The sequence below is a fragment of the Camelus ferus genome, chromosome 13, assembly GCF_009834535.1.
Source record: "Camelus ferus isolate YT-003-E chromosome 13, BCGSAC_Cfer_1.0, whole genome shotgun sequence".
Classification (NCBI taxonomy): domain Eukaryota; kingdom Metazoa; phylum Chordata; class Mammalia; order Artiodactyla; family Camelidae; genus Camelus; species Camelus ferus.
In genome coordinates, this window is record NC_045708.1 from 46,826,261 (window position 1) to 46,851,515 (window position 25,255).

The following is a 25,255-nucleotide window of genomic DNA, read 5'->3' on the forward strand; positions in this document are numbered from 1 at the left end:
GAGGGCTTTAAAAAATGCTAAGGCCTATCATAGAAACTCAGATTTAACTGGTCTGGGGTGTGGTCTGAGAATTGAGGTTTTTAAAAAATCCCAGATAACTCATACAGCCTAGGTTGAGATCCATCAGAAGAGACTGAACCCCCAACTCTCTCCCTTTTAATTCTGCTCACTTACAACTACAGATCAACGTTACCAGTGCATTTAAATTTTATCTTTCATACTATGCAGTGACACTTTTTATCCCTCTTTGTAGTTCCTTTTCTCAGTAATCACCATGGTCCTTCTGACACTGATGACTGTCACACTGGATCCTCCTCAGAGACTACCGGACCTATTTTCTGTATTGGTGTGTTTTGTGTCCTGCTTAAACTTCCTGTTCTTCTGGGTGTACTTTAACATTATCATCATGTGGGATTCCAAAAATGGAAGAAATCCGAAGAAAATCAACTAGCTATATCCCACAATGTGAAATGTCCATAGTGCTGCAAGGTCTTGTGAACTTTTTTGGTTGTGTATAAATGAAATGATCATCTTGAGAATCATGGAATTATAGGAAAGGAAGTGGTGAAAAGTCACTGTCATCTACACAAAATAAATGTATATGGGGACCAAAGCAATGGAGGCTTTTATTTTCTAACTACTGAGTGGCCAAGACATATTGTAGTTTTATTAATATTCACATGGGAAAATAAGAGAAAAATGTCCTTAATACCAGTGTTTACTTAGGAAATATATTCTATAACTTGTTGTCTTGAAAAAAACCTGCAAATACAATGTGCTTAATAGGAGAATTTAGCTCTTCTTTTTGAAGGAAATCACTGTTTTTGGTATTCAGGTTTAGTTTCCCTTACATTTTAGAATGCAAATAATGTATGTTTCATTCTTTATAAATTATATCTCAGGGATTAAACTTGTGATAATCTTTTAACTTACAATGAGAAGGCAATTTAAACATGCTTAAAGTTTGAACATGCCTTACTGCAAGTGCAAATTTGAATTTTTTTTTAAGAAGGCAGAGAGATTAAAACTGTGTTCTTATTTATTTCCAAGAACTCTGATTTACTTGAATGCAATTAAATGATGAATTTTCCTGGATTTAAATCTAAGTGGTTTGAGTGAAGTCTTTTTAATTACTCATGATCATTAGTTCTAAACTTTCAGGATCATTCCGTTTAAGTTAAATGGCCTTATACAAGAGTTCATCCTTCTGTTTTTTAATTAGGACACGGTTCAGGGCTGCCATAAGCATTGATCCATATCATCTTCATGTTAACTTAGCTCTGTTAATACTGTATCACTCTGTGTTAGAAGAAGCCCATCTTTACTGTAGTAAAAATAATTTATTATAGCCATGTTCTCATGTAAAGATGTGTCTTTAGTCTCTGTAATAAAAATAAAACAATCATTTTTCCATCAACCTATGTTTTTAATGAATATATTTCTTTAATAAGATAGCCATTAAAGCATAATAACTAAGTGGTGGTTTATTTTAAAATAATGTAAGCCAAACATCTATATACACATAAAGAAAATTTAGTTTTAGACATGGAAAGCCACAGGCTGATGCAACAAGGAATATGTTTTTAAGTCTGATAAAGGAAGTGGGTTTAGACAGAGCAAAAAAATCAAGAAGTATTTCTTTCTCAAAGCAAATGTGCATAAAGACTCAAAGGGCAGGTCAGCACTGAAAAGCAGCCTTGAATGGCTGCCGAATCAGCAGGAACATCGCTGTCCATGGTCACCATTTGTAATCACTGTGCCCAGATGTCAGCATCTTGGCTGGCTGGTGTAGTCTTTTTTTTATTTTTTGTAATCACATACTCGCACTTAATACAAGATGTTGATTTAAATCAATGATGAGGAAGTTCTAACCTTTAAAATAGTTGGAATAAAGAAACATCATTACTTGAAAATGAAAGTATTAAATAAACAGTAAAATAGAATGCACACATAATCAAGGTATCTTATAGATAAATTCTAAATAAAAATACATTTCCAGATGATTTAATCTAATCATATTGAGTTACACTGTAGCTTTAACAGAGACTTGTAGCAATTATCTTAAAGTCAGGTATCTCATATATATTGAAAACCAGTTTAAGAAGAGCCCACTGTGAACTTTGAGGGATGAGGTACCAAAATACCAAAAATGTTTAGTGATGAATTAAGATCACAGAAATAGGCAATTCCAAAGCATTTCTCTTAGCTAAATTCAGGATTACAGGGATATTTTAATTTAAAGATATTTAGCTTAACACAAAAATATTAAAGAATTCTCACTTTCTTCACTAAAATATATCTGTCAAAAAATGAACTCTTCTAAGTTATTTTCAAGTTCATTTTAGAGGGAAGAGCTGTTTCTGAAAAATGCAGTTTTCTCTGTTGCCAATAAACTTAGGTTTGCTTCTTAAAATGAAAAGAATAGGGTGTATGTTCATGTATCAAATATGAAGCAACAGAAGTCATTTTCCCTTCAAGCCTTAGGGAGGGGAGAAAAATCCCCGATGTAGCATTCTGTCCAAATGATAAACCACAACTAAGTGACTGAAACATTTACAAAAGTCAGGGCAGCCTCTCTGTTCAATAGAAGGAGAGTAAGAGATGGATAGGATGTAACTAAATAATGGTTGGGGTAACACAATGGTTTTAAGTCTCAATTGGTCTCTCCTCTGTTATGTTCATTGGAAGATCAGGGCCAAGTGTATCCACTGCCTTCTGTCTCCCCCCTCCCCCCATATAAACATTAGTTTTGTGTGTGGATCTTTCTGCTTTGTCCTTCATGTGGCCTCCAAGGGTGATAAAGCGAGAGTCATCTGATCTACAATGAAGAGAACTGGGAAATGATTCTTAGCAGACCCAGCTGTTCTGAAAGGCAAAAGCTTAGTATATCAAGAGGTCAAATATACAGTAACTGACTTAATAGCATTAAGCACATACCTAAATAACTTGGATTATGTATGAAACCAATCTACTTCTTAACCCTGTATTTCCTGACTAATGGAGGCTTTTTTATATGTTTTGCCTTACATTCTAAGGTTAGTTTTCAGTGCTGGAACACAAAGGAATTATCCTTTTTTGGTATATTAGGTAACGTCCTATTATGAGGACTGCATCACAAAGTATTCTTAATATTTAGCAGGTCCTCTTAAAAATCTTATTTAAATAGTACCAATAAAATCATTAGTGAGGGCAATTAGGTTAATTAATTGGGTTACTGTTTAGTATCATTTCAATTAGCTTTTAAAAAATAATTTTCATTTTAAAAGGTGAATCTGAAATTTCCCTAAATGGAAAATTAGTTACTTTCAAACTTAATTTGTTAAATTTTGTTTTCAGATTTTCATATAGTATTTTTATATTCATGATACAGTGAATTAAGTGACAGTAATATTCTATACAAATTTTGTCAAGAGTCAGGGCAAGTACCAAAGGAACAGCATTTTTTTCCTTGTCTAAATGGCCAAAGAAAAGTCTAGAAATTTAAAGAAAAGTCTAGAAATTTTAAAAAACACACTAAGTTTTAACACATTCTGTGATTCCCTCTTCTCCTTTATTTTGTGACAGCACAGATGATGATACAAAACAACCTCATAGAAAATAAATTTAAAACAGTGCTTCAGCATAGTTTGAAGGGGGTCACATACTGCCCCATAAGATAGGTCTTTTCTTTAAAGTCAGTAGAATCTGTGTAGTTCAGTAAAAACAACTTCATATTTAAATGTCTATACTGAAAAGTGTATTCCAATATTTTATAAAAGGAGATGTTAAAGTTTTTAAACTTTGAAAATATTTTTTCTCTATAAGCATTGGACTAACTAGAATATAATAAAAACTCATCCCTAAGATAATGGCTACACAATAAACTTCTAGATAAATTTTTAAAGTTTTTAAAAGAATCTGACTAATATACATCTGGGGTTTTAAATGGGAAAACTGGTACCTAATTCCACTCACCATTAGATTTAATCTGAGTTTTAAAATATACAGCTCTACCAAAGATGCCATTTTCATAAATGCTTTATTAAATCTATCCACAAATGCTAAAAGTATACAGAAGTACACGTGATACAGTATATAAGTCAAGATCCTCTTCTACATGTTGGCTTACTTGAAAGGGTCAAGAAGAAATGTATTATTTACATTGAGATTATCTACTGGTGTGTGTAGAAAGTTTAAATTAGCTGCAAGAAATTTTATCTAGATATGCACCTGCCTAGTGCTATGATCTGGTATTTACTGGGCAGATTAATTACAAACATTTCTTCTGTTCCTTTAAATACGATCAGGCAGATACAGAAGTTGGCGTTCGTAGGGAGTGCATTGCTTCTAAATGCCTGCAGGATATAAAAGATGATTATTAAGTCATCAAGAATTAGTTTCCAAATTAACGTGCATCTCATACATGACTTAAGAAATGATTTAAACACCAATTTATTATGTAATTTGGTGCCTAGTTAGGTACTGATAATCTCTCATTTGCTTATTTTTCAGTCTTCAAAGCAAGATTCACCTTCACAAGTAATTGTCAGTATGACTACTCTGACATAGCACTCTTCACTTTCTGTGAAGATGGACCTGAGATACTTCTGGGAAAGTTCTAAAACTCCAACATGACCTACTGAAAACACCAGATCTTACATGCCTTTTGTCTATAAGCTTAAGGGCCTTTCAGCAGGTGTTTCCTTCAACAGCTGCCCCCCAAAAAAAACAGTCTTTACTGACATTCCTATTCAGAGTATGTCCCTCTGGGGACTCCTAGTGGTGGTAGAAGTTCTTGCCCTTAGGACCCTGTGTGAGAGGAAGCCTTTGAAAAAAGCAGCCAATGGCAACTGATGGCATATAGTCCCATAGGGCATGTGGACTCTTCAATTCCTGAAATATCCCTTTCTTTGCTTATGCTGGCAGCTATGAATAAGCAATACATGGTGCACCCCTATATTTCCCTATTCGTGACAGTCCACATATATTCTTGTCCTGCAAGAAGATAGGTTGCCAACTTGACAACCAATTTTTGCCAACTCATTTGAGTCTGGTCTGACTACCTATAGATTTTAAGCATTGTTGATACAGTTATCAGAACTAATGATAATACTATGGAGGAAAGAAGACTTCCACTTATTAAATAGTTACTATGGGGAGGTACTAATTAAGCCAATTATTTTATACAATCCACAAGGTAAATATCATCAAGGTTAAGTATTTTATAGTTAAGGTTCTGGGGAACCGAGTGCTGTGTTTAAGGCCACACAGCCCAAGTGGGCAGCAGAGCTGGTGCTGGACACCTAGTGCACATCTTGTGCTCTGTTACAAGGCCAGGGCCTGCACAGAAGTGTCATCAGTTGATCAAGGCTGCCAGGACCGCTGTGCTGAGAAAGATTCTGAGGCCAAACTCAGGCTCCAGCAAAAATAAATGCTTTGCTCAGTGTGATGTGTATCCCAGCACCAGAGTAGGGGGCAGCAGCATGTCTTGTCTCTACATGGCCATACTGGCTCTGGAAATGAATATCTCAGAACACAAATGAAAAGAAATTTAGATACAGTGATACAGTTCATGAGTAGTATTTTGACAGGAGTCATCTTTCACATAGCAATTATATTCTTTCTAAAACTTATTTTGGATTGTTACTTCCCTAATAATCTTCCCTGGTCCATTTCTTCCTAATGAGTAAAGTCTGAACTTATTAGCCTGGAGACCGTAACGGTCAATGACATGGCTGGAATCTGCTGTTCAGTCACTGTGCTTCTCTGCCTCCTTTGTTCATGTTGTTCTTTCTGTCTAGTATGTTTACACAGCCATCAAAATTACCCACTTTTCAAGTTCCAGCTTCCTGGTAAAGTACAAAGTTTCCATTACTAGGGTCTGGATGGCGCTCTGTGAGAGATAATGTAGAGCGGAATAACTAGAAGTGATTTTAAAATCATGAACCCTTAAATAATCCCCGAACCACGCCGTCCTGAGGTGGTCTACGCTGTGTATCCTATACTACTGCTTATTCTTCACTTGTAGTTACAGCAGAATGTTTAGCCCTTCACTCTGAAGAGAAAGAAGCTTCTGTCAACTCTTCTGCTGTCTGTAGCCCATGGAAGACTGACAAATTTGACTGAGGTCCAGAACAGCAGTCCACACTTCACTAGTCATGTTCTGTCACTATTCTTACACAACACTCTTCCCCACTGTTTAGTTTCCCTTTCACTGTCTACTCTCAAGTCCAGTGGGCCTTTGTGCTTCCTAATTTCATGCTGTAAGGAGACCAGCACGTTCTGTCTGTCTCATCAGCAACCAGACAGGTCTGTGGTCTTTACTGTTACAGAGGCACATGGACGTGGGTCTATTTCAAAGATCCAACTTTCTCCTCAAGTTCAGGAGAGTACACAGGGTTCAGGATTTAGACTCAGCATAGGAGAGAGGGTCTACTTCTGCCTCAGACACAACCCACATTAGTTACCCCACGCTTCTACTAGAGAGCCTGCCATGTTGGAGGTTATTAATTCCTCCACTAATCAAGTTGATACTTTGATCCTTATTAGACTCATAATCTTTTTTTTCTACTTGCTATTGGCCAGACTCCTGGAAAGAAGGGTCTGAACTTGTATCACTTATCACAGCTTACCTTATATTATTGTTTCATGTATATAAATCTTATATCCTTAGCTTGAATACTAGGTGGGCATTATGCAAAGCGTTTTGTTTATACTAAGCCTCACACTTGTTAACCAAGTGATCTGTCCATACTGTTTCTAGATAATGTATCTCAGTATCCTCTACAGTATCGTCTGTTAACATTAGCCCAAATCATGCCTTCTCCACCCCTTTTGCTGGTCTTCATACTGTCTGTGGCCTATCAGTTGCCATATCCCTTATTCACAGTCTCCCTTATTCTAATATTGTTTTTAAAAGCTTCACTTTTTAAAGGCTCTGGGAGTGAATTTATATGGGGTGCTTACCCCCACTGAACAATATACGTTGGGAGGAATAATCACTGAAGTGTGAGGGAGGGCAGGAGTTGATGTGCAGACAAAATTTGGCCATGGTGGTATTAGGAGTACTGTGACTGTCAGAGGTTTTTGGGGCACAGGACAAGATTAGGGAGTTTAATATCTTCCCTCAGTCATATCATGGGGCAGCTGTGACAAATGCATAAAAGAACAGCATGCAAGAGAGGGATGTGACGAAACCTAGTGTAAGGTGAGTTACGAGCAGTTTTGAAAGATGGGTAAAATTCTGATGATGGGGAAAAGGTATGCCAAGCAGAGGAGACAAGAGCAAAGGTAAGGAAATGAGAAGGTACTTTCTGAAGAATATGTCTAAGAATGAATGGCAAGTAATCTGGAGTGACTAAGGTACAAGGACAAATTGGAAAGGTGAGCTATGGTCAGACCAAGGAGAGTTCTGAATCTGGTATAAATTTGGATTTTACTATGAATATGGTGGAGTGATACCGTCTAAAGCATAATTTGTCCAGCAGGACAGGCTCAAAGGGGAATGAGACCAAAGAGCAGACAGGTTACAATGAGGATGCAGATAATCTGGATGAGAGGTAATGAAGGAATGAACCAGTGCAGTGGGCATGGGAAGAAATAAACGTTTTGGGAGGTGATAGGACTTCGTGGCAGTTTGGTTGTAGAGACAAAAAGAGACAGAATTTTAAGGTGCTGAGCCTTATCACTGGATGAATGTAATCCCTAGAAAGGTACAAGGAGAAACAACTGGGTGGAGGTGGGGGGAGCGATGTACGGGAGCTGAGATTATGAGTTTACAGCTCAGAAGGAGAGTCACAAACAGATTTGGAAACCATATACACTAAGGTGAGAACTTAAAAAAAAAGTCAAGGCGTTGAGGAGCTCACCAAAAAAGCACCCAAAGTGAGAAGAAAATACAATCAAAAGAACCCTGGGAAATGCCTCAAAGGTAAAGTCAAGTTCATTTCACTGTTGTTTTTCTCTGTTGCTTCCCACTAAAAGGAAAGTTGGCTAGTAAATCAACCTTAATTCTTTCAAGTTTTCTGAAAGTACTACTCAAATTAAAGACTCAGAAGAACACCCCTAACGTGTGATGATCTTTACTAGAATCCATGAGCACAAAGCTATTCTCAGTACTCTTAAATTTCCCAAAAGTTCATTAATGAGACTGTCACATACTAAATGTGTTTGTTCATTTGCCAAATGTGAATAACTATGTATTTAGGATCACCATCTAAAAGTTCTCTGTTGGATTTCCATGGGTCAGAAATGCTATAAAACACTTAACCCTATAATGAATGACTATGTGTATTTGTGTATCTATTTTATATGCTTACTACTTCATAGGATCTAAAACCCTTGCTCAGTCATGAGACCCGACATTCATTGATGATTACAGACTACTCAGGTTAGTACCCTGGCTCTGTCTCATAGGTGATTCTGGGACAAGGTACTTAACCTCTTTGTGCCTCAGTTTCCTTATCTATAAAACAAAGATAACAACTGTCTACTTCATATAAATAGTTGTGAAGGTTAAATGGGATATGTATAAAGTGCTTACAACAGTGCCTGGGACATTGAAAGTGCTCGATAAAAGGTAGCTCTTATTATAAGCCATTATTTGTTGTATACTACAGAATGAATATTTTTAAAGTGACACAATTTTCTGTGGAAGATGATTTTTAAATATTTTAAAAACAGCTAGTTTGTTCAGAAGATACTAATCCCTTGAGATAACCATTTACAAAGAAAGGTATTTTCATTATAGAATAGAATTCTTTCATTTTGCATTAAATTTTTCAAAGAGATAGCAGGTAACATCTAGTTAGCTTCTAAAAATCTTAATATTGATGCCACCAAGGCTGGGATAATGCTAGTTCTTAATGTGAACCTTCAGTTACAGGTACACTATACACTAATATTACACTATGACTCATAATGCTTCTAGCTAAGATGTTATAGTAAGTAAGCTATTTATCAATGTATCATTTTTATTTTTATTGCTGATTCCACAGGAACTATTTTGAAGGAAAGGTACAACTAATTAATATGTAATTATTTACTTAATCAATTCAGCACATTTCCAAATAGACTTGTTCAGTCAGACATGCTCTACAGAAACTCTATCCCATCAGTATCTAGTTAGCTGTTTTCACTAAAGGTACACAATAAAGGGCCCTCCTTATACTCACTAAAAACATGCCCTCTTAGAAAACTAGCCTGCTAGGCTCAACATTGTTCTTTTTCAATCAGCCTCTAACCACCGATCTTGTCAGATTACCCTCCTATTAATTATAAGGATAGATTAAATATAATTTCAACTAAAGCTCATGTCCCTATTTTCTTTATAGACAGACAACATTACATTTGATAATATAATTAAAATATTTCCACCTAAAAAAAACAGATGTAACAAAGCTAAACTTAATTATAAAGGTGAAACAATACCTCAGTTTAAAATGGTCTTAAGGAATTCATAGCTGTCAAGATGACACAGTTCTATATGAAAGAAAAAAATTTTTTTAGAAAACAGCTTAAAATTGTCACAGTATATGATGCAGAATAAATGACGAATCAAAATGAAATTAAAATAAAGAACCTCAACATAAAGTTTTATTTTACATTATAAATAACAGCTCTGGGGCTGTAAATTTGTTTCAGCATCCTACAGATTTGCCTGATTCTGTTTCAGAATGTACCTTTAAAAACTTAGGATGAAAACTGCCAGGAAACTTATTATTATAATGTGAGCTTATGCTTTATTATAACTACTTGTCTTTTGTGCCGGATTCTATAATCCTAAGGGCAGGACTTGGTTTGTCTTGTTTCTTAGGGTATCCCCAGAGCTAGAACAGTGCCTGGCTCCTAGTAGGCATTCAACATTAAATGAATGAGACATGTAAAGGAAACAGCAAATTTATCTGTATTTGAAAATATCTGGATAATTCACTTAAAAAATTCTTAGAGTGGCCATTTGTTTTTATTCATTCACTGAACATGCACCGTGGACCTCTTATCCAGGTTCTGTGCTAGGCTCTGGGGCTACTGTGTCTCTGTAAGACTTCTGTTTGTTGGTTTGCTAAGGAGAAGCCCAGCAAGAGCCTTGTAAGCAGACAATTACAATAACTGCAACACTACAACACCACACATTTATAAACATTCAGACAAGTGTTGTAGAAGACTAGGAAGATGCAATTTAGCTTTTTACCTAGGCGAGCTGGGGAGAGTTTCAGAGGATGTGACATTAAAGGCTGACCTTAAAGAATGAGCAGTTTTGCTACACAGAGAAGCAAGAAAGTGCAATCCAGGTAGAGAGAGAAACAGTAGAGAGGCCTGGAGTCCTGAAAAAGAGAGATTCCAGAGGACTGAAGCATACGGTGTGAACAGTGTGAATTAAAATGACTAAATGACTACTTATCTCCTATGTGAGGTCTGAGCTGGAGGGAAAAAAAATCACCTAATATTTGCTGATTGTCCAAGTCCTGCTTTTAACTATGTAATTAGTTATATAACACTATAAACATCTGCTTTATTATTATATAGATGTGTTTAAAATAACGAAAATCACTTAGAGAATTTATCTAACACTTTTGTGAGAAGCTTTTCTGACTACTCTAAGAGTTAAAAATGGAAAAAAAAATGTTCACCTGTCAGGTGACATAAAATCAATTTCTACTAAATGTGCCAGAATAATTTTTCTCCACCTCAGGAACAGTTAGTCTTCAGTCTGTTCATTACTGTCTTTTTATAGTATTTTTATTTAATAAAACCTATTAAGACTACCATACAAATCTCTTTACTTATGCTTTTATCTTTTAACTGATCAATTTTTATATTGCTGACATCCCTTCTTCACCATTTGCTCATTTAAAAATTCATAGTATGTGAGATATGTCTCTGGAGAAAATGTCTATAAAATTTGTTACAGCTGGCAAATGTGTATGAGTCAGTGATAGCACATGACTAAATGCTTCACAGAAAATAAAATTTGTTTCTGTAGTAAGCAGAACTGTTTAAATGTTATTTATTTTTATGTTTCAAAGAAAATATATTGTGAAGTGCTGCATTGATTTAATACGCAACAATGTCTGTGTACACGCTGTAGAAGGAAAATTTATGAAACCTTTGCACAACTCCTTTAATTGAATTTTCCAAATCTCTCACCACACACAAATAATCAATATCTTCTGCAGAGAAAACCAGTCAGAATTATTACAGTCTTTCGTTTCAATTTTGTTGTCATCAGCACATACAGAGCACCTGGATATTTGTAATGTCTGATAGCAAGTTATTTACACCTCTTAAACACATAATTGCTATTAAATGAGTTCAAATCTATGGTTAAATTTTTTTAACTTATTATTTAGAAGATAAAAGCATCATACTTCTAGTAAAGTATAAAAAATTTAAATCATGGAAGAAATTATTTAAAAGGCTTTGAAAACTAATAAACCAGTTTGTTTTCCTTTAAATCCTAGACAGATACTAAGTAAGCAGTTGAAATGCAGCCCCCAAACAGTGATGAATAGTGTAAAACAAGCATTAACATTATTAACAGGAACGGTATGACCTACGTACAGTATATGTGACAGCTGAATCCTTATAAAGAGCTGAGGACTTACAGTTGTACCTTAATGTATATTTGTGTCACCAAAACTAGTATCTCTATTTTTTATCTCTGGATAAACTGAGAATGTTAAAGCATATGGGGATTTTTGTTGTTTCTCCTAAAATTTATCATGTCTAAACTTCAAACCTCAGTGACTTGAAACTGGAGCATTTGTCTGAAAAAAGATATCACTTAATGTTAAGATATAATAGAAAAAAAGGAAAGGGTAGTTGTTTTCTAGGAGTAAAATTATTTAGCTGATATGATGAATACTTTTTCAAGACTGAGTGGGGGAAAGAACAACATATTTTTAAGTTAAAAAATACTTCAGTGGGTGGTTAGAATGAAAAGGCAGTATCAAAATATTTTATAATCTTAGAACAGAAGGAGTTTAAAATTTGGCCTGTGGTCCAAGAATTTGAAAACTTTAAAATCCTATAACCAAGATGAATTTTACAATGTAAGAAGACATTAAGTTAGCTAAAGAAAACCAGAACATTATAGTTTGTGCTTTTTCTTTTTAAGGCCATTGCTAGAAATTCTAAAATATTTTGTATTATAAACAGCTGAAACAATCAACTTTTTTGAACAATGTAAAGTTCAGATGGTTACATTTCGTTTAAAATATGCATACTTCAACCTACACAATTATTCTCAAAACAGATAAAATATGTTTTGGACTGAAGCTAAGTGTCTAAATTTCATATCTAAGTGTCTGGATTTCATATCTTGGCAATTGCTCTACAATTTGCTTACATTCTTTTCAAAAACATTTTGTTTACTGGAAGTACCAGTCATAGGCAAACAATGATGGTATTTTCTAATATCTCTAGAAAAATATGAAAATACTAAATACAGCATAATGCCATCTATTGACTTAGGAATATTTGTATCAAGTTGTGTTATGTAGAGGTTGATTATGTAAAGTAAATAAATTTCATGCCTTCCCATGTGATGGTAGTGTGACATTCCATTTGTATCAAACCACTGAAATGGTCATATGCTTTAAATCTTCAGCATAACAAATTAAAAATAATTTTGGAAATTCATATCTAACTATAGTAGGAAAAAGAAACTTTCATTTCATTATTTTTCTAACAGTCATAAAGCCAATATTATTAAGGAAAGTGAAGTTAGGCTTACTTCCCAAGTAACTGAAAAAAGAAAGAAGCCTTTGTTTAAAAAATTTGTATTTAGCAGAGGAGATCCTCTTTTATTCATACTCTCTACCAAGGCATTGCCTGATTTGCAAGGTCCAGTTCTGAAAACTATGAAAATCTCAGGGTATCTTTTCATGTTATTGTGTATGTTTTAAATTTCCCTTGAGTAGATTATATAAAGCCTTAAGAATATGTGTCAGACATCTATTTATTTAAAACACTAGAGTTATCTTTACAATTATACTCCTCTGCCTGTGATAAAGACTGCAACTGATGCTAAACAAACTAGCACTGATACGAAAAAATAAACAGAACTAAAGGACCAATTCAAAGGGGCAATGACAGGATAAATGCTGAAATTCTTTTGGTATTATCTATTTTAACTATTCTAGGAAAATTTTCTAAGACTCTGAAGAGAAAAATATCTGAAGGACATTCTTTTGATAGTGAAACAAGGAATTTGTTTATTCTCATTTTTATAATTACCTATGAATAAAACAAATCCAAAACATATTATAGGGCTGATATTTATATTATATAATTTTTAACTTTATGAAGAGTCTCAAAACATTTTGAAATTTAAACAATTCTGGGTAATAGTATATAGTAAAAGAAAAAAGTAGAAATTTCTACAAAAAGCTGAAGGCTAGACCCCCAAGTAAGTAAAAATAAGGCAAATTAGTTTGAACTGTCAAAAAAACTAACCCCTCTTAAAATGAACGTATAAATAGAAGGGGGTGAAAGTTAACATAGCAAAGAACTTTACATATAATGTGCATGTGTTGGTGTGCATCATCTTTAACTGAAAAAAAAATCCCTCCAAAATTAAAAAATGCACGTATTAGAACCCAGACAAAAAACAGGGAAAAGCATTCAGTAAAAATATTTAGCTCAAAGTCAAATTACTTAAAAAATGCTTTGATCTATTTTCAGGCAATATTGGTTTAAAAATTAAGTTGAAAAACTAATGAAGATTTGAATATCCCAGTAAATATAAAGAGCTAATGTAGTTCTTGCCAAGAAACAGAAATGGAAAATGACTTATATAGTCTCATGTATATAATATATGTTAATATATAATTTATATTACATAGATATTATATATTTAATATATCTTAACTCAGTCTTCATTTAAACCACAACACATGATCAATGCTTATTAGAAACTTTAAAACATGATTTAGTGATACAATTTCCTCTATGCATGAACAAACACTCAGTTCTTAGGGAAAAACCTGGTAATGGGCAAGTCAGTTTTAATGTCTAAAATACTAGAAAATAGTTTTAAGGCTGATCATGAATTAACACACAAAAGATCAGTATATACTGGATAAGTGAAAGGAGATGACTGTTTTAACACATGGAAATAACTTTAATGTCTTAATAAATGTTTAGGGAAGAAAATAATACTTTTGGGAATTTTTTTCCCATTAATTTCTAGCAGTGACAGTTCACCTGTTTGTTCTACAGTTTCCCTTCCTCATTTCTCAAAACTGTTGGCAAAAGCCTAATGTAAAGCCTAGTTCTAATTAGTTCTAGGAAATTACAGATTAAAAAAAAATTACACCATTGCCATAGAATATACAGAAGAAAGATTTCCCCTAGTTGGGAAGTAAGAAATATTCTAATTTCCCATTGTTATTCTCTAAAATCTGTCAAGTTAGGAGAGATTAAAACTACTGAAAACCAGTTACACACTGAAATCAAGTTACACAGCATTGGCAAGAAGAGATCTTAAGCCTTTTCAAGGAAAGGGCTGCCTTCATACTCTTAAAATTCTTTGGCTCCCAATGGAAGTTAGCTGCTCAACTGAACGGCTCAGGAAGCCTGCTCAGCTCCTTGCCCACATGAACTTTGGAAGAGTTTTGCCACAGCCGCGGCCCTGCCGTGACCCAGCTGGCCTTTGGAACAGACCAGCAAGGAATCTCAGCTTCCACTGCAAACCCATCACGGCTTTGTTAAAGATCCTAAACACAGACTAACATACTAGATTGGTTGAACCAGTTTCAGTTATGCTTCCTGTTTGAATCGGAAAGCTGGGATGACTGAATGATTTCATTTGTTTTAGGAGGAGATGATATGGAATAGTGCAAAAACCATACATACTTTTGGAGGTCAGACTGGGCTTTAGTTGGAATCCCTGCTATGACACTCAAGTAATAGTATATTTGGGCAAGTTACTCAACATTTTTCGTGTCTTTGTTCCTTATATATAATGACAGTTATAGCTATCTTGCAGGGCTGTTGTAAAGATCTATTGATCACAGTGTTGGGAACATAGTAATTATTGGTCCTCAACAAATGGTACTTGTGGTACTTAAAAATGGTAGGGTAAAACATGGCTATCCACTTCAAGGCCTGCCTCTGCTTACAGAGATTACTAAATAGCATTCATGTCAGTAATATTAAAATGATTTCTCTTAAACTGGCTTAAAGGTTTTAATATTTTACAGTCTATGACTATTTATTTTGCTTACTGAGGTGTGAATGTGCATGTGTTATGGGAACTTAAAATATGCTTAGTTTCTCATAGTGTGAAATGCTCAGAGGCATGAGTTGACAAATGTCATTAATAGTCTGAAAGTTTTCACAACACTGGTTACAAAGCAACTTTTTTATGCTTTGCGTATCCTAATTTACCATTAAAAACTGCCATATATTAACACATTGTTGCCCGTGTGTCTGTATTCTCAAAAAGAATTTTTAATAAAAAGAAAAAATTTAAATCTTAAATTGAAAAATTTATCTCAAAAGTTCAATTGTCAGCAAAGTTGGTCTTATCTGACATGATCTTCTGCCAAATGCAATACAATGTTTTTCAAATGAGATTCATGATCTTTTAAAAGAACACACTAAAAAAGAGCTCATGGTGATTGGTGTAAATGTAAAATTATATAATAAATTAAAACACAACTCTACCTTCCTTGGGAAGTCCTGAACTCTTCTTTTCAAATAGTTTTTGTTTTGTTACTTTTGTCACTAAAGAAAAAGAAACCTCATGTTAAAAATTAATATGGAATCTGAGTAATTTCTCATTTTAGAAGAAACAACTTCATAAGAAATAATAATCTGAAGTAAAACATATAAGTACCAAGTACAAAGTGCTATACTTTATATCTTTTTTAAAGAATGAGAACTACATAAACAAAAGCCTAACACCAGTTTGCAAGGTACATTCTTTCCCTTCACATTCAAGAAGATTCCCTGAAATAACATATCCTTGCAAAAGGTAAGTGGCTTCCTGTTCTAAGTCTGCAAACAAGCAATGGAGAGACACCATTAAAAACTCATAAACTTCTCTTACTTAGTTCTTTTGTTTTCTGCATTTCTCTTTTCAAGACACATGATGCACGGGAGATACCAATGAGATTTTCCAGTTCTCTACTGCCCTCCAAAGCCTAAAAGAAAATCATCTTAAATGAGTTAAGTTCTCTACAAATATTACTGAGAAGTCTAGTGAAAGTAAGGTACACTGCTTCCTGCATCTGAAAAACAAACTCTGTGGTAATAAAATTTAACTTTTTCTAGGTTAACTATCGTAAACTTGAAAATAGTCAAATAGAAAATTTATTAACTAAAAAGACTAAACATAACTAATAAATGTACTTTTAAATGTGAAAAAGCCATATATTACTAAAATATTATGTTTAATTAATGTTCATATAAGAAAAATTCCCATGAAAAGTAAACTGAACATATCCTCTGCAAACTCTTTCCAGGATTAGATTTTCGTGGCTTCTCTCCTACTCTTTTTCAAATGGGGTAATAGAAATATGAAAAATTGTATGCCAAAAAAAGCAAACCTGTATACTACTTAAATTTTGCATTACTTCTATGATTTCTTCTGATGATTTCTCAACTTTAGATAGCAACACCATGAATCTGTGAAGAAAAAATATTAAGCAAGATCAAGCACTTAAACATATCAAGTCATTTTCAAAGCTATAATTCTTCTAAAAGCATCTTAGATTCAGGTTTTCTTTACATTTTTAAAAGTGGTACAAGATGTAAATACTCCTCCTTCATGATTTCATTCCTATACAAACAATATATTTTACCAAACAACCTGTCCTTTGGAGTTTCACTTTCTCATCCCAACTGGGCAGCAGGAGAGAAGATGCAGTTGGCTTGTCCTTTCTTCCCCACACTACTTTCAGAAAACTAATACACTGCCATCTCCTTATTTACCTAACTCTAAGTCTCTGAATCAATGTTACCCAGTGATTTTTTTAATGAAAAAATAAATTTTATAGCTTTAATATATTTCAATGTGAAAAAGACACACTCTTTTAAATTTGAAAACAAAGAAAACTTCACTTTACAATTCTACCTCATAAATATATCTCTAGTTAGCATGTTAACATTCTGGAAAAATTCACTTAGGTTTTAAAAAGATTTCTATAACTTTGTATCACACTTTCTTTCCTTAATATAACATTATACACACACACACACACACACACACACACACACACACACACACACACATATATATTTGACCACATTCATGTGTCTGTAATTTTAAAGGCTGTACAATATTGTACTTAATAAACATACCAAAGGTTATTTAACCATTTCCTTATGGCTGTAATTTTAGTCTCTTTTCCAATTTTAAGATCTCATAGCTGTATATGACAATCTATACCAGGGCAGTCTAATAGAAGTATAATGCAAGCCACACATGTAATTAAAATTTTTATAGTAGCCATATTAAAAGTAAAAAGAAACAGATGAACTTATTTAATTTTAATGATATATTTTATTTAACCCAATATATCCAAAGTATTACCATTTCCACTTGTAATCAATATAAAAATTATTCATGAAATATTTTATACTTTTTTTTTCAAAATTCAGTGTATACTTTACACTCGTAGCATATCTCATTTCAGACTAGTCACATTTCAAATGCTCATTAGCCTTGTGTGGCTGGCTAGTGACTACTGTTTCGAAGAACACAAATCTATACTATCGATTTTATGAGAGAAACTAGAAATTCTATTTAAATGCTTTTCAAAATTATATCAGTGTTACCCATTAACATTTGTGTTATTAAAAATATGATAAATGTGACATTAAATGTTTATACACAATGAATATGTTACAGTATGCTTTAACACAGTCTTAATATAATTAAGATATATAATAATAAGATATATAATTATATATCTAAGCATGCAAGCAAGGAGCGGAGAGAAACCATTATGCAAAAGCTAAAATTTATGTGAGGATAGTGGATTACAGGTGATTTTTAAAAAAATGTTTCCTTTATTATTATGCATTTTCAATTAGAAGTCATCTATCTGTCTGAGCCCCCAGTTGCTTACCACCGGAACCTCAGTTTGAGAGAGAGTATCATAAAGGGATTTCAGCTCCTCTAATTGAGCTCCCAAAGCCTTAAGGAGCAAGAAGACTTAAGTGACTCCTAAACAGGACTTTGAACCTCCACCTTCTACATTATACCTAAGCCAACTAAGTGCCTCATGAGTGCAAAGCTGACACAATGAAGCTAGTTTGCTATGAGGAGGAATCCGAGGAGCTCTTTACCTTGCGGCCCTTTCCTGGGAGGACAGGCAGAGCCTCTCCACGTTGTCTTACCATACCTTAAGGAACTGACTACCCTCAGGGAATTGTGTGGAAAGGGTTGGGTCCTGCACAGTTACCATCTTGAATCATTCCAAACAGCTCTGATCAGAGTAAGGTGTGAATGGCGCCCCCAAGAGTTGTGCAATGTAGCAACCCCAACAGACCTGATAGTAAATCTCTCTCCCAAGTTAAGATAGTTACCCAGCAGGCTAAGCAAACTGTCTGACAACCTTGGAGTTTAGGGACTGAGTATAAGTTCTCTGGGTATCAAGATATCCTTCACATGCCTAAACTGCTTTTGCAGGGAAACTTGCCTCCACTGCAGAACCAAGTAGAGCAGTAGACACTCCATCGTTCTTGTCGATTTTATTTCATTTTCCTTTCCTCTCCTCTTCCTCCTTTTACAACTTGCTAGGTGAAATCAACTCCTTTACCCATCTTGATGGCAACCAAATTCAAGGAATGGTTTTTCAACTGTCATTCAACTGTTAAATTTTGAGAAATTCAGGAGCTGTGTTCTTTTCTGTATCTTCTGACTCAGTGAGAAGGCTTCATAGACTTTGGAGATAAACTGCTTGCTAAGCAGCTTTTGGAAGAATGGTTGCCACTGTCTTCATCCTAGACAACGTGGCAATTCTCATATTGAATCCCATTTGTCTTGGGGACTGGATTTTGGTTTTTTTTTTTTTTTAACATTTTTTATTGATTTATAATCATTTTACAATGTTGTGTCAAATTCCAGTGTTCAGCACAATTTTTCAGTTATTCATGGACATATACACACTCATTGTCACATTTTTTTCTCTGTGAGTTATCATAACATTTTGTGTATATTTCCCTGTGCTATACAGTGTAGTCTATTCTACAATTTTGAAATCCCAGTCTATCCCTTCCCACCCTCCACCCCCCTGGTAACCACAAGTCTGTATTCTCTGTCTGTGAGTCTATTTCTGTCCCTTATTTACGCTTTGTTTTTGTTTGTTTGTTTGTTTTTGTTTTTTAGATTCCACATATGAGCGATCTCATATGGTATTTTTCTTTCTCTTTCTGGCTTACTTCACTTAGAATGACATTCTCCAGGAGCATCCATGTTGCTGCAAATGGCATTATGTTGTCGGTTTTTATGGCTGAGTAGTATTCCATTGTATAAATATACCACATCTTCTTTATCCAGTCACCTGCTGATGGACATTTAGGCTGTTTCCATGTTTTGGCTATTGTAAATAGTGCTGCTATGAACATTGGGGCGCAGGTGGATTTTGTTTTTTTATTGCTGCTGATTGCATTTTTCTATATTTTCAATGGATGGTTCAAATTCTACTTTGTTGCCCTAAGACAGTATTATTGTTTACTTAAGAGTCCCATGGCCTTTAATATCATCTTGATGTTCCTTCATTAATTTATTTACTTCTGAAAACCAACAATCGTTTGTTTTGCCTTCAGAATACATTTCTGTTACAAATTTCTAAGTCATTGTGGTTCCTTCTTTCAAGTTGGTGAGTGAAAGTATCAGTGGGTGCCTTTCATATTTTATAGAACACTGTTTCTTTCTTAAACAACTTTGCCTCTGGCTGGACTAAATTGGATCAAATCCCTCATCTTATAATGACTGCTGCAAACTATGAAGATGTTGATGCGTACTGCATCCAGATACCCAGTAACTGCTCCAGTTTCACAGAATCCTTATAAGATTTGGTCAAATCCTATATTATGGCTAAAGACCACTGTAGTACAACTCGAGAAATTTAAAATCTCAGTTCTCCTTGAAGGAAGCTTCTTTTTGTCCATCGGTAGAGTAAAAACCCAGCATCATCTTCTTTTTAAGCAACAAGTATTTTTTAAGCGTCTCGGTTAGTCCTCTAAGATACTTTTTAAAAAGAAACTATGATTCAGTTGGTTTGGCACAACAGAAAGTTGTTCAAGGCTTGTCATTTTCTGCCAGACTGCCTTACCTCAGGGCAGATTCTTATTGTATGTTCACCGTGAATCTCTTTTTCTCTCGAGAAAACCATATGCCAAAACTTCAGGATTTTAGGTGCATTTTCCAATTTGCCTAGAAAAGTCTCACTGTGAAATTCATTTTCCTCAAAGAGAAAATCTTGTTATTCTGAAGAATAACTGAAACTGGGTGCTTCAGCCACATGAAATTCATGGGAGGGATGAATCCATTAATTATGCTTTTAATTTCTTCCACAGTAATTTCTTCAGTCTCATGCAAGTCATATGTAACATAACTTTCAAAACTATTATTCTGCTCCAATTCTGGGTATTTTTTCCTATCTTGACTCCTTTCAATTATTTTCCATTCTTAGCTTCAAATTTAGCTTCATCATTTTCTTTTGCTCTATAAAATTTCCCAGATATATTCTGAGGGAAGAACTAAAATAACAAGGAGAAACTATCACTAAATTGGTGGTTTTTAATTAAAAATTGCTGATACAGGTAGTTAGCAAGCTGTGCCATCCTAGATGTGGAAGAAGGGAGGCAAAGCAGATGGGAAAAGAGCCCACTGACTTCTTCAAGATTCCATAGCATGCAACCCATGGTGTCTACTACACTAGCTGTGCAGGCATTGTGGATGTAGTGAAAGAAAAGGTGAAACCTCTAAAAGAATATAGTTGTTAAAGATCCTGATTTGCCCTTTTCTGTAACATCCAACTATTTGACATCTGCCTTCCTCACCAAATTGTAAGTGCCATGAAGGCAAGGATAGTGTCTACCTTGTATGTTATAAACCAAGTTACCAAGCATTGTGTCTATAGTGTGCTAGGTACCCAATAAATATTTGATGGATCAATGAACAAAATCCAAAAGACCTAGTCCAGTGAACATCCATCCCTAGATCCAAGTGAAATATGCTTATCTTTCATTTTTCTCTTCCTAACATCCTTCCAACCATAGACTTCATGGCTCATCAGTTCATTGTATCATTGAGAAAGTTGGGTGGGGGAAACGAGGAGATGCTGATCAAAGGGTACAAGTTTTCATTTATAAGATGAATAAGGTCTGGGGATTTCATATACAGTATGGTAGCTATAGTTAGAAAAACTATGTTGTACACTTGAAATTGATAAGAGAATAGATCTTAAGTAGATCTTAAGCATTCTCACCACCAAGAAAACAAGGTAACTATGTGAGATGATTGATGGTTAGTTAACGTGACTGAGGTAATGATTTCACAATGTATACATATATCAAATCCATATGTTATACACTAAATACATACAATTTTAGTTGTCAATTATACTTTAATAAAGCTGGGAAAATTTTTAAAAAGAAAAAGATAACTGTCTCAGGCCCCTAACTTTCTGCCACACACATGTCTTTCTAAAGCGTAATCCTGGATTTCCTCCCTATTTCTTTTCTTCACTCCTGGCCTATGCTGAGAGTGCTATAGAAATCTTACATCAGTATTGATGGTTAACATTACAAGTACATATATGATTTTGCTGGGCCCCTGATGCTGCTTAACTCTCCTTCTACTTAATAAATATTCTCTCTTTCACAAACTGTTGCTCAAAATAATGGTCTAGCCCAATCTCCATTTCTTCCAAACTGAAATTAAACTCCAGTGCCTTACTACTCTACTAACACTATACTCACAAAGGACACAAGTGAATTTTTAATTCCATTACCAAAAACTTACCTGAAAGTCACTACCTGCAAGAGATTATATTTTCATAAAATCTCAAGAAACCTAAGAGTTACATGTATATAACAGGGATAAAATCCCTAGGTTTTTCTTTTTAATTTATTTTTCCAGTTTTATTGATATAATTGACTTGCAGCACTGTATACATTTAAGGTGTGCAGCATAATGATTTGACTTGCAAACATCACGAAATGATTACCACAATAAGTTCAGTGAGCAGGTTTTCCTTTATCCTCACAATATTATGTCTCATATGGAAAAAGGTAAATCAGTCACTGGATTTCTGTTTATCTAACTCTATTAATCTAAATTATTCTGGATGATGATAACTGGATTATAACAATGAAATATATTAACATTTTTTGAGCTCTTTCCAAGTATAAGGCACTGTACTTATTACTATACAAGTTGTATCCTATTTGATTTTAAAACAACTCTCTGTGGTAAATATCTCCATATTATAGATATGGAGACCAAAGCACAAATAAATTATTTAAACATTCACAGTTACACAACAGGGGGCACTCATGACTTATACCCAGGTGTTTTTAAAGTTTTCTATTGAGGTAACATTGGTTTATAACACGTAAGTTTCATGTGTATAACATTACATTTCCACTTCTGTATACACTACAGTATGCTTACCACCAAAAATTTAATTTCCATCTGTCACCCCACAACTGATTCCCTTTACCTGCTTTACCCTCCCTCTACCCTCTCTTTTCTGGTAACTACTCTGTTCTCTGTATTTATATGTTTGTTTCTGTTTGATTTGGCTTGTTTACTTTGTTTTTGTTTTTTATATTCTACATATAAGTGAAATCATATGGTATTTGTCTTTCTCTGACTTACTTCACTTAGCATATACCTTCAAAGTCCATCCATATTGTCGCAAATGACAAGATTTCATTTTTAATGGCTGAGTAGTATTCCACTGTATGTATATGTGTGTGTGTGTTTATATATATATACTATATCTTCATTCATCCATTGATGGGCACTTAGGTTGTTTCCATATCTCGGCTATTATAAATAATGCTGTAATGAACATAGGGGTGCATGCATCTTTTTGAATTAGTGTTTTTGTATTCTTTGGCTAAATACCCAGAATTGAGATGACTGGATCACATGGTTGTTCTATTCTTAATTTTTGATGAAATCTCCATATTGTTTTCCATAGTGGCTGCACCAACTTACAACCCCACCAACAGTGTAATAGGCAGTATGTGCTTTGACATCAGTCTTAGCAACAACTTCCTAGATATATCTCCTTCTCTATATATATCTCCTCAGGCAAGGGAAATAAAAGCAAAAATACACAAATGGGACTACATCCAACTAAAAAGCTTTTGTACAGCAAAGGAAACTATCAACAAAATTAAAAGACAACCTACCGAATGGGAGAAGATAGTGCAAATCATATATCTGATAATGGGTTAAATCCAAAATACAGAGAGAACTCTTACAACTCAACAACAAAAAACAACCTGATTAAAAAAAGGACAGAGAAGCTGAGAAGACATTTTCCCAAAGACACAAAGATGTCCAACATGCACATGAAAAGACGCTGAATTGAGGTGTTTTTGACCTATGTTTACAACAACATTTCTCAAAGTGTAACTCACTTACCGTTGGCATCAGAATTCTTTCATTAAGTCTGGTAAAAATACAAATTACTAGGCTGCATTCAAGATCTACTAATCAAGAGTATCACTAGATAGGCTTAGAAATATATATTTCCAGGAGATTCTTATGCACACCAAAATTAATTAATGGCATTTTCTGTGAAGACAGACAGGTAAAAAACCTGGAAAATATAAAAAAAAATTGACACTTCTTGTCAAAAGAATTTTTTCCTGTACTTAGGTCTATTTATTTCATTATATTCTCAAAGGCTTTCTCAGGGAAGCTTTCTTTAGCTGTTCTCTGTAGCTGTTTTCTTATTTAAAATGTTTTTTCTTATTGTGGCAAAATATATATAAAACTGGCCATCTTAACCATTTAAAGTGCATAGCTCACTAGTATTAATTACATTCACAATGTTGTACAACCGTCACAACTATCTATCTCCAAAACTTCTCTATTACCACAAACAGAAATTCTGAAATAGTAAGCAGTAATAGTTAGCCTCTGATAATCTCTAGTTTACTATCTATCTCTTTCAACTTGTCTATTCTAGATATAGCATATAATTGGAATCGTACAATATTTGTCCTTTTGCATCTGGCTTATTTCACTTCCCATGTTTTCAAGGTTCATTTTGTTGTAACAAGTATTGGAACCTCATCCCTATTAATGATTGAATAATTTTTGTATATTCTGTGGAATTTTGATAGGGATTAATTGCACTGAATCTGTAGATCCCTTTGGGTAAAGGTATTGATATCTTAACAATATCAAATCTTCCTGCCAATGAACACAGGATGTCTTTCCATTTTAGATCCAGGTGTGTAGAAACATAATCGATTTTTGTGTGTTGATCTTATACTCTTAAATTTTGATGAATTCATTTATTAGTGCTAGTAGTTTCTTGTACATTCTTTGGGATTTTCTATATGTAGGATCATGTCATCTGCAAATAGAGATAGTTTTATTTCTTCTTGTCTAATTGGATGCTTTTATTTCCTTTTCTTGTGTAACTGCTCTGGCTAACGTTTCCAGTAAAATGTTGAATACCAATGGTGAAAGTGAGCATGCTTGTCTTGTTATTGATGCTTGGGGGGAAGTTTTTATTCTTTCCTGGCAAAAATTTTAAACAGTTGAAAATAAAAGTGAATACTGATTGTCCTCTTAGTCTTCACTCACCTGTAGAATATAACTATATCTTCATTCTAACTTTTTGATAAACATTTTCAACTAACTTACCCCTAGAAAGTGATTCATAAGTCAATATTCTTGTTGCATGATTAAATAGTTAAAAATACAGTAAAGAGAAACTGAAAATTCTCAATTGTTGTTACTGGTTACAATTAAATTGTATAGATAAAAAACAAAAGCAAAGCCCAGTACTAATATTACTATTAAAACAGTTAATTACTATTATAATATTACTATTAAAAAGAGTTTCATTTGTATTAGTATAGAAATAAAAGTTACTTTTCTGCCTACAAGAGAATAAACCAGTGATTAAAAACACACTTGATACAGCAGGAGAGGAGCGATCCTTGTGGTAATAGAACTATTCTATATCTTGACTGTGGAGGTGGATACATGAATCTACTCATGTGATAAAAATGCATAGAATACACATACATCCATACAAATAAGTATATGTAAAACTCAGGAAAC

General features: G+C 34.1%; 2 protein-coding genes across 7 annotated transcripts in view; one reads left to right on the forward strand and one right to left on the reverse strand.

The window, feature by feature from the left end:
* ALG6 (ALG6 alpha-1,3-glucosyltransferase) overlaps window positions 1-4,625 on the forward strand; it is a 53,438-nt gene extending 48,813 nt beyond the window's left edge. For 2 of the 3 annotated variants that reach the window (XM_032494465.1, XM_032494466.1), the window contains exon 16: window positions 254-1,417. In XM_032494465.1, the coding sequence (XP_032350356.1) occupies window positions 254-451 (198 nt within the window). In that variant the 3' untranslated portion in view covers window positions 452-1,417. Of the gene's footprint in view, window positions 1-253; window positions 1,418-4,491 lie in introns of those variants that run through there. The other variant, XM_032494467.1, reaches the window with a different exon arrangement.
* The window catches only part of ITGB3BP (integrin subunit beta 3 binding protein), a 68,241-nt gene continuing 44,452 nt past the window's right edge, over window positions 1,467-25,255 (reverse strand). For 2 of the 4 annotated variants that reach the window (XM_032494470.1, XM_032494473.1), the window contains 5 exons: window positions 16,533-16,611; window positions 16,034-16,127; window positions 15,649-15,708; window positions 9,409-9,459; window positions 1,467-4,334 (listed from right to left, as the gene is read on the reverse strand). In XM_032494470.1, coding sequence (XP_032350361.1) covers window positions 9,410-9,459; window positions 15,649-15,708; window positions 16,034-16,127; window positions 16,533-16,611 — 283 coding nt within the window. In that variant the 3' untranslated portion in view covers window positions 1,467-4,334; window position 9,409. The remainder of the gene's footprint in view (window positions 4,335-9,408; window positions 9,460-15,648; window positions 15,709-16,033; window positions 16,128-16,532; window positions 16,612-25,255) is intronic. The other 2 variants (XM_032494472.1, XM_032494471.1) reach the window with 2 other exon arrangements.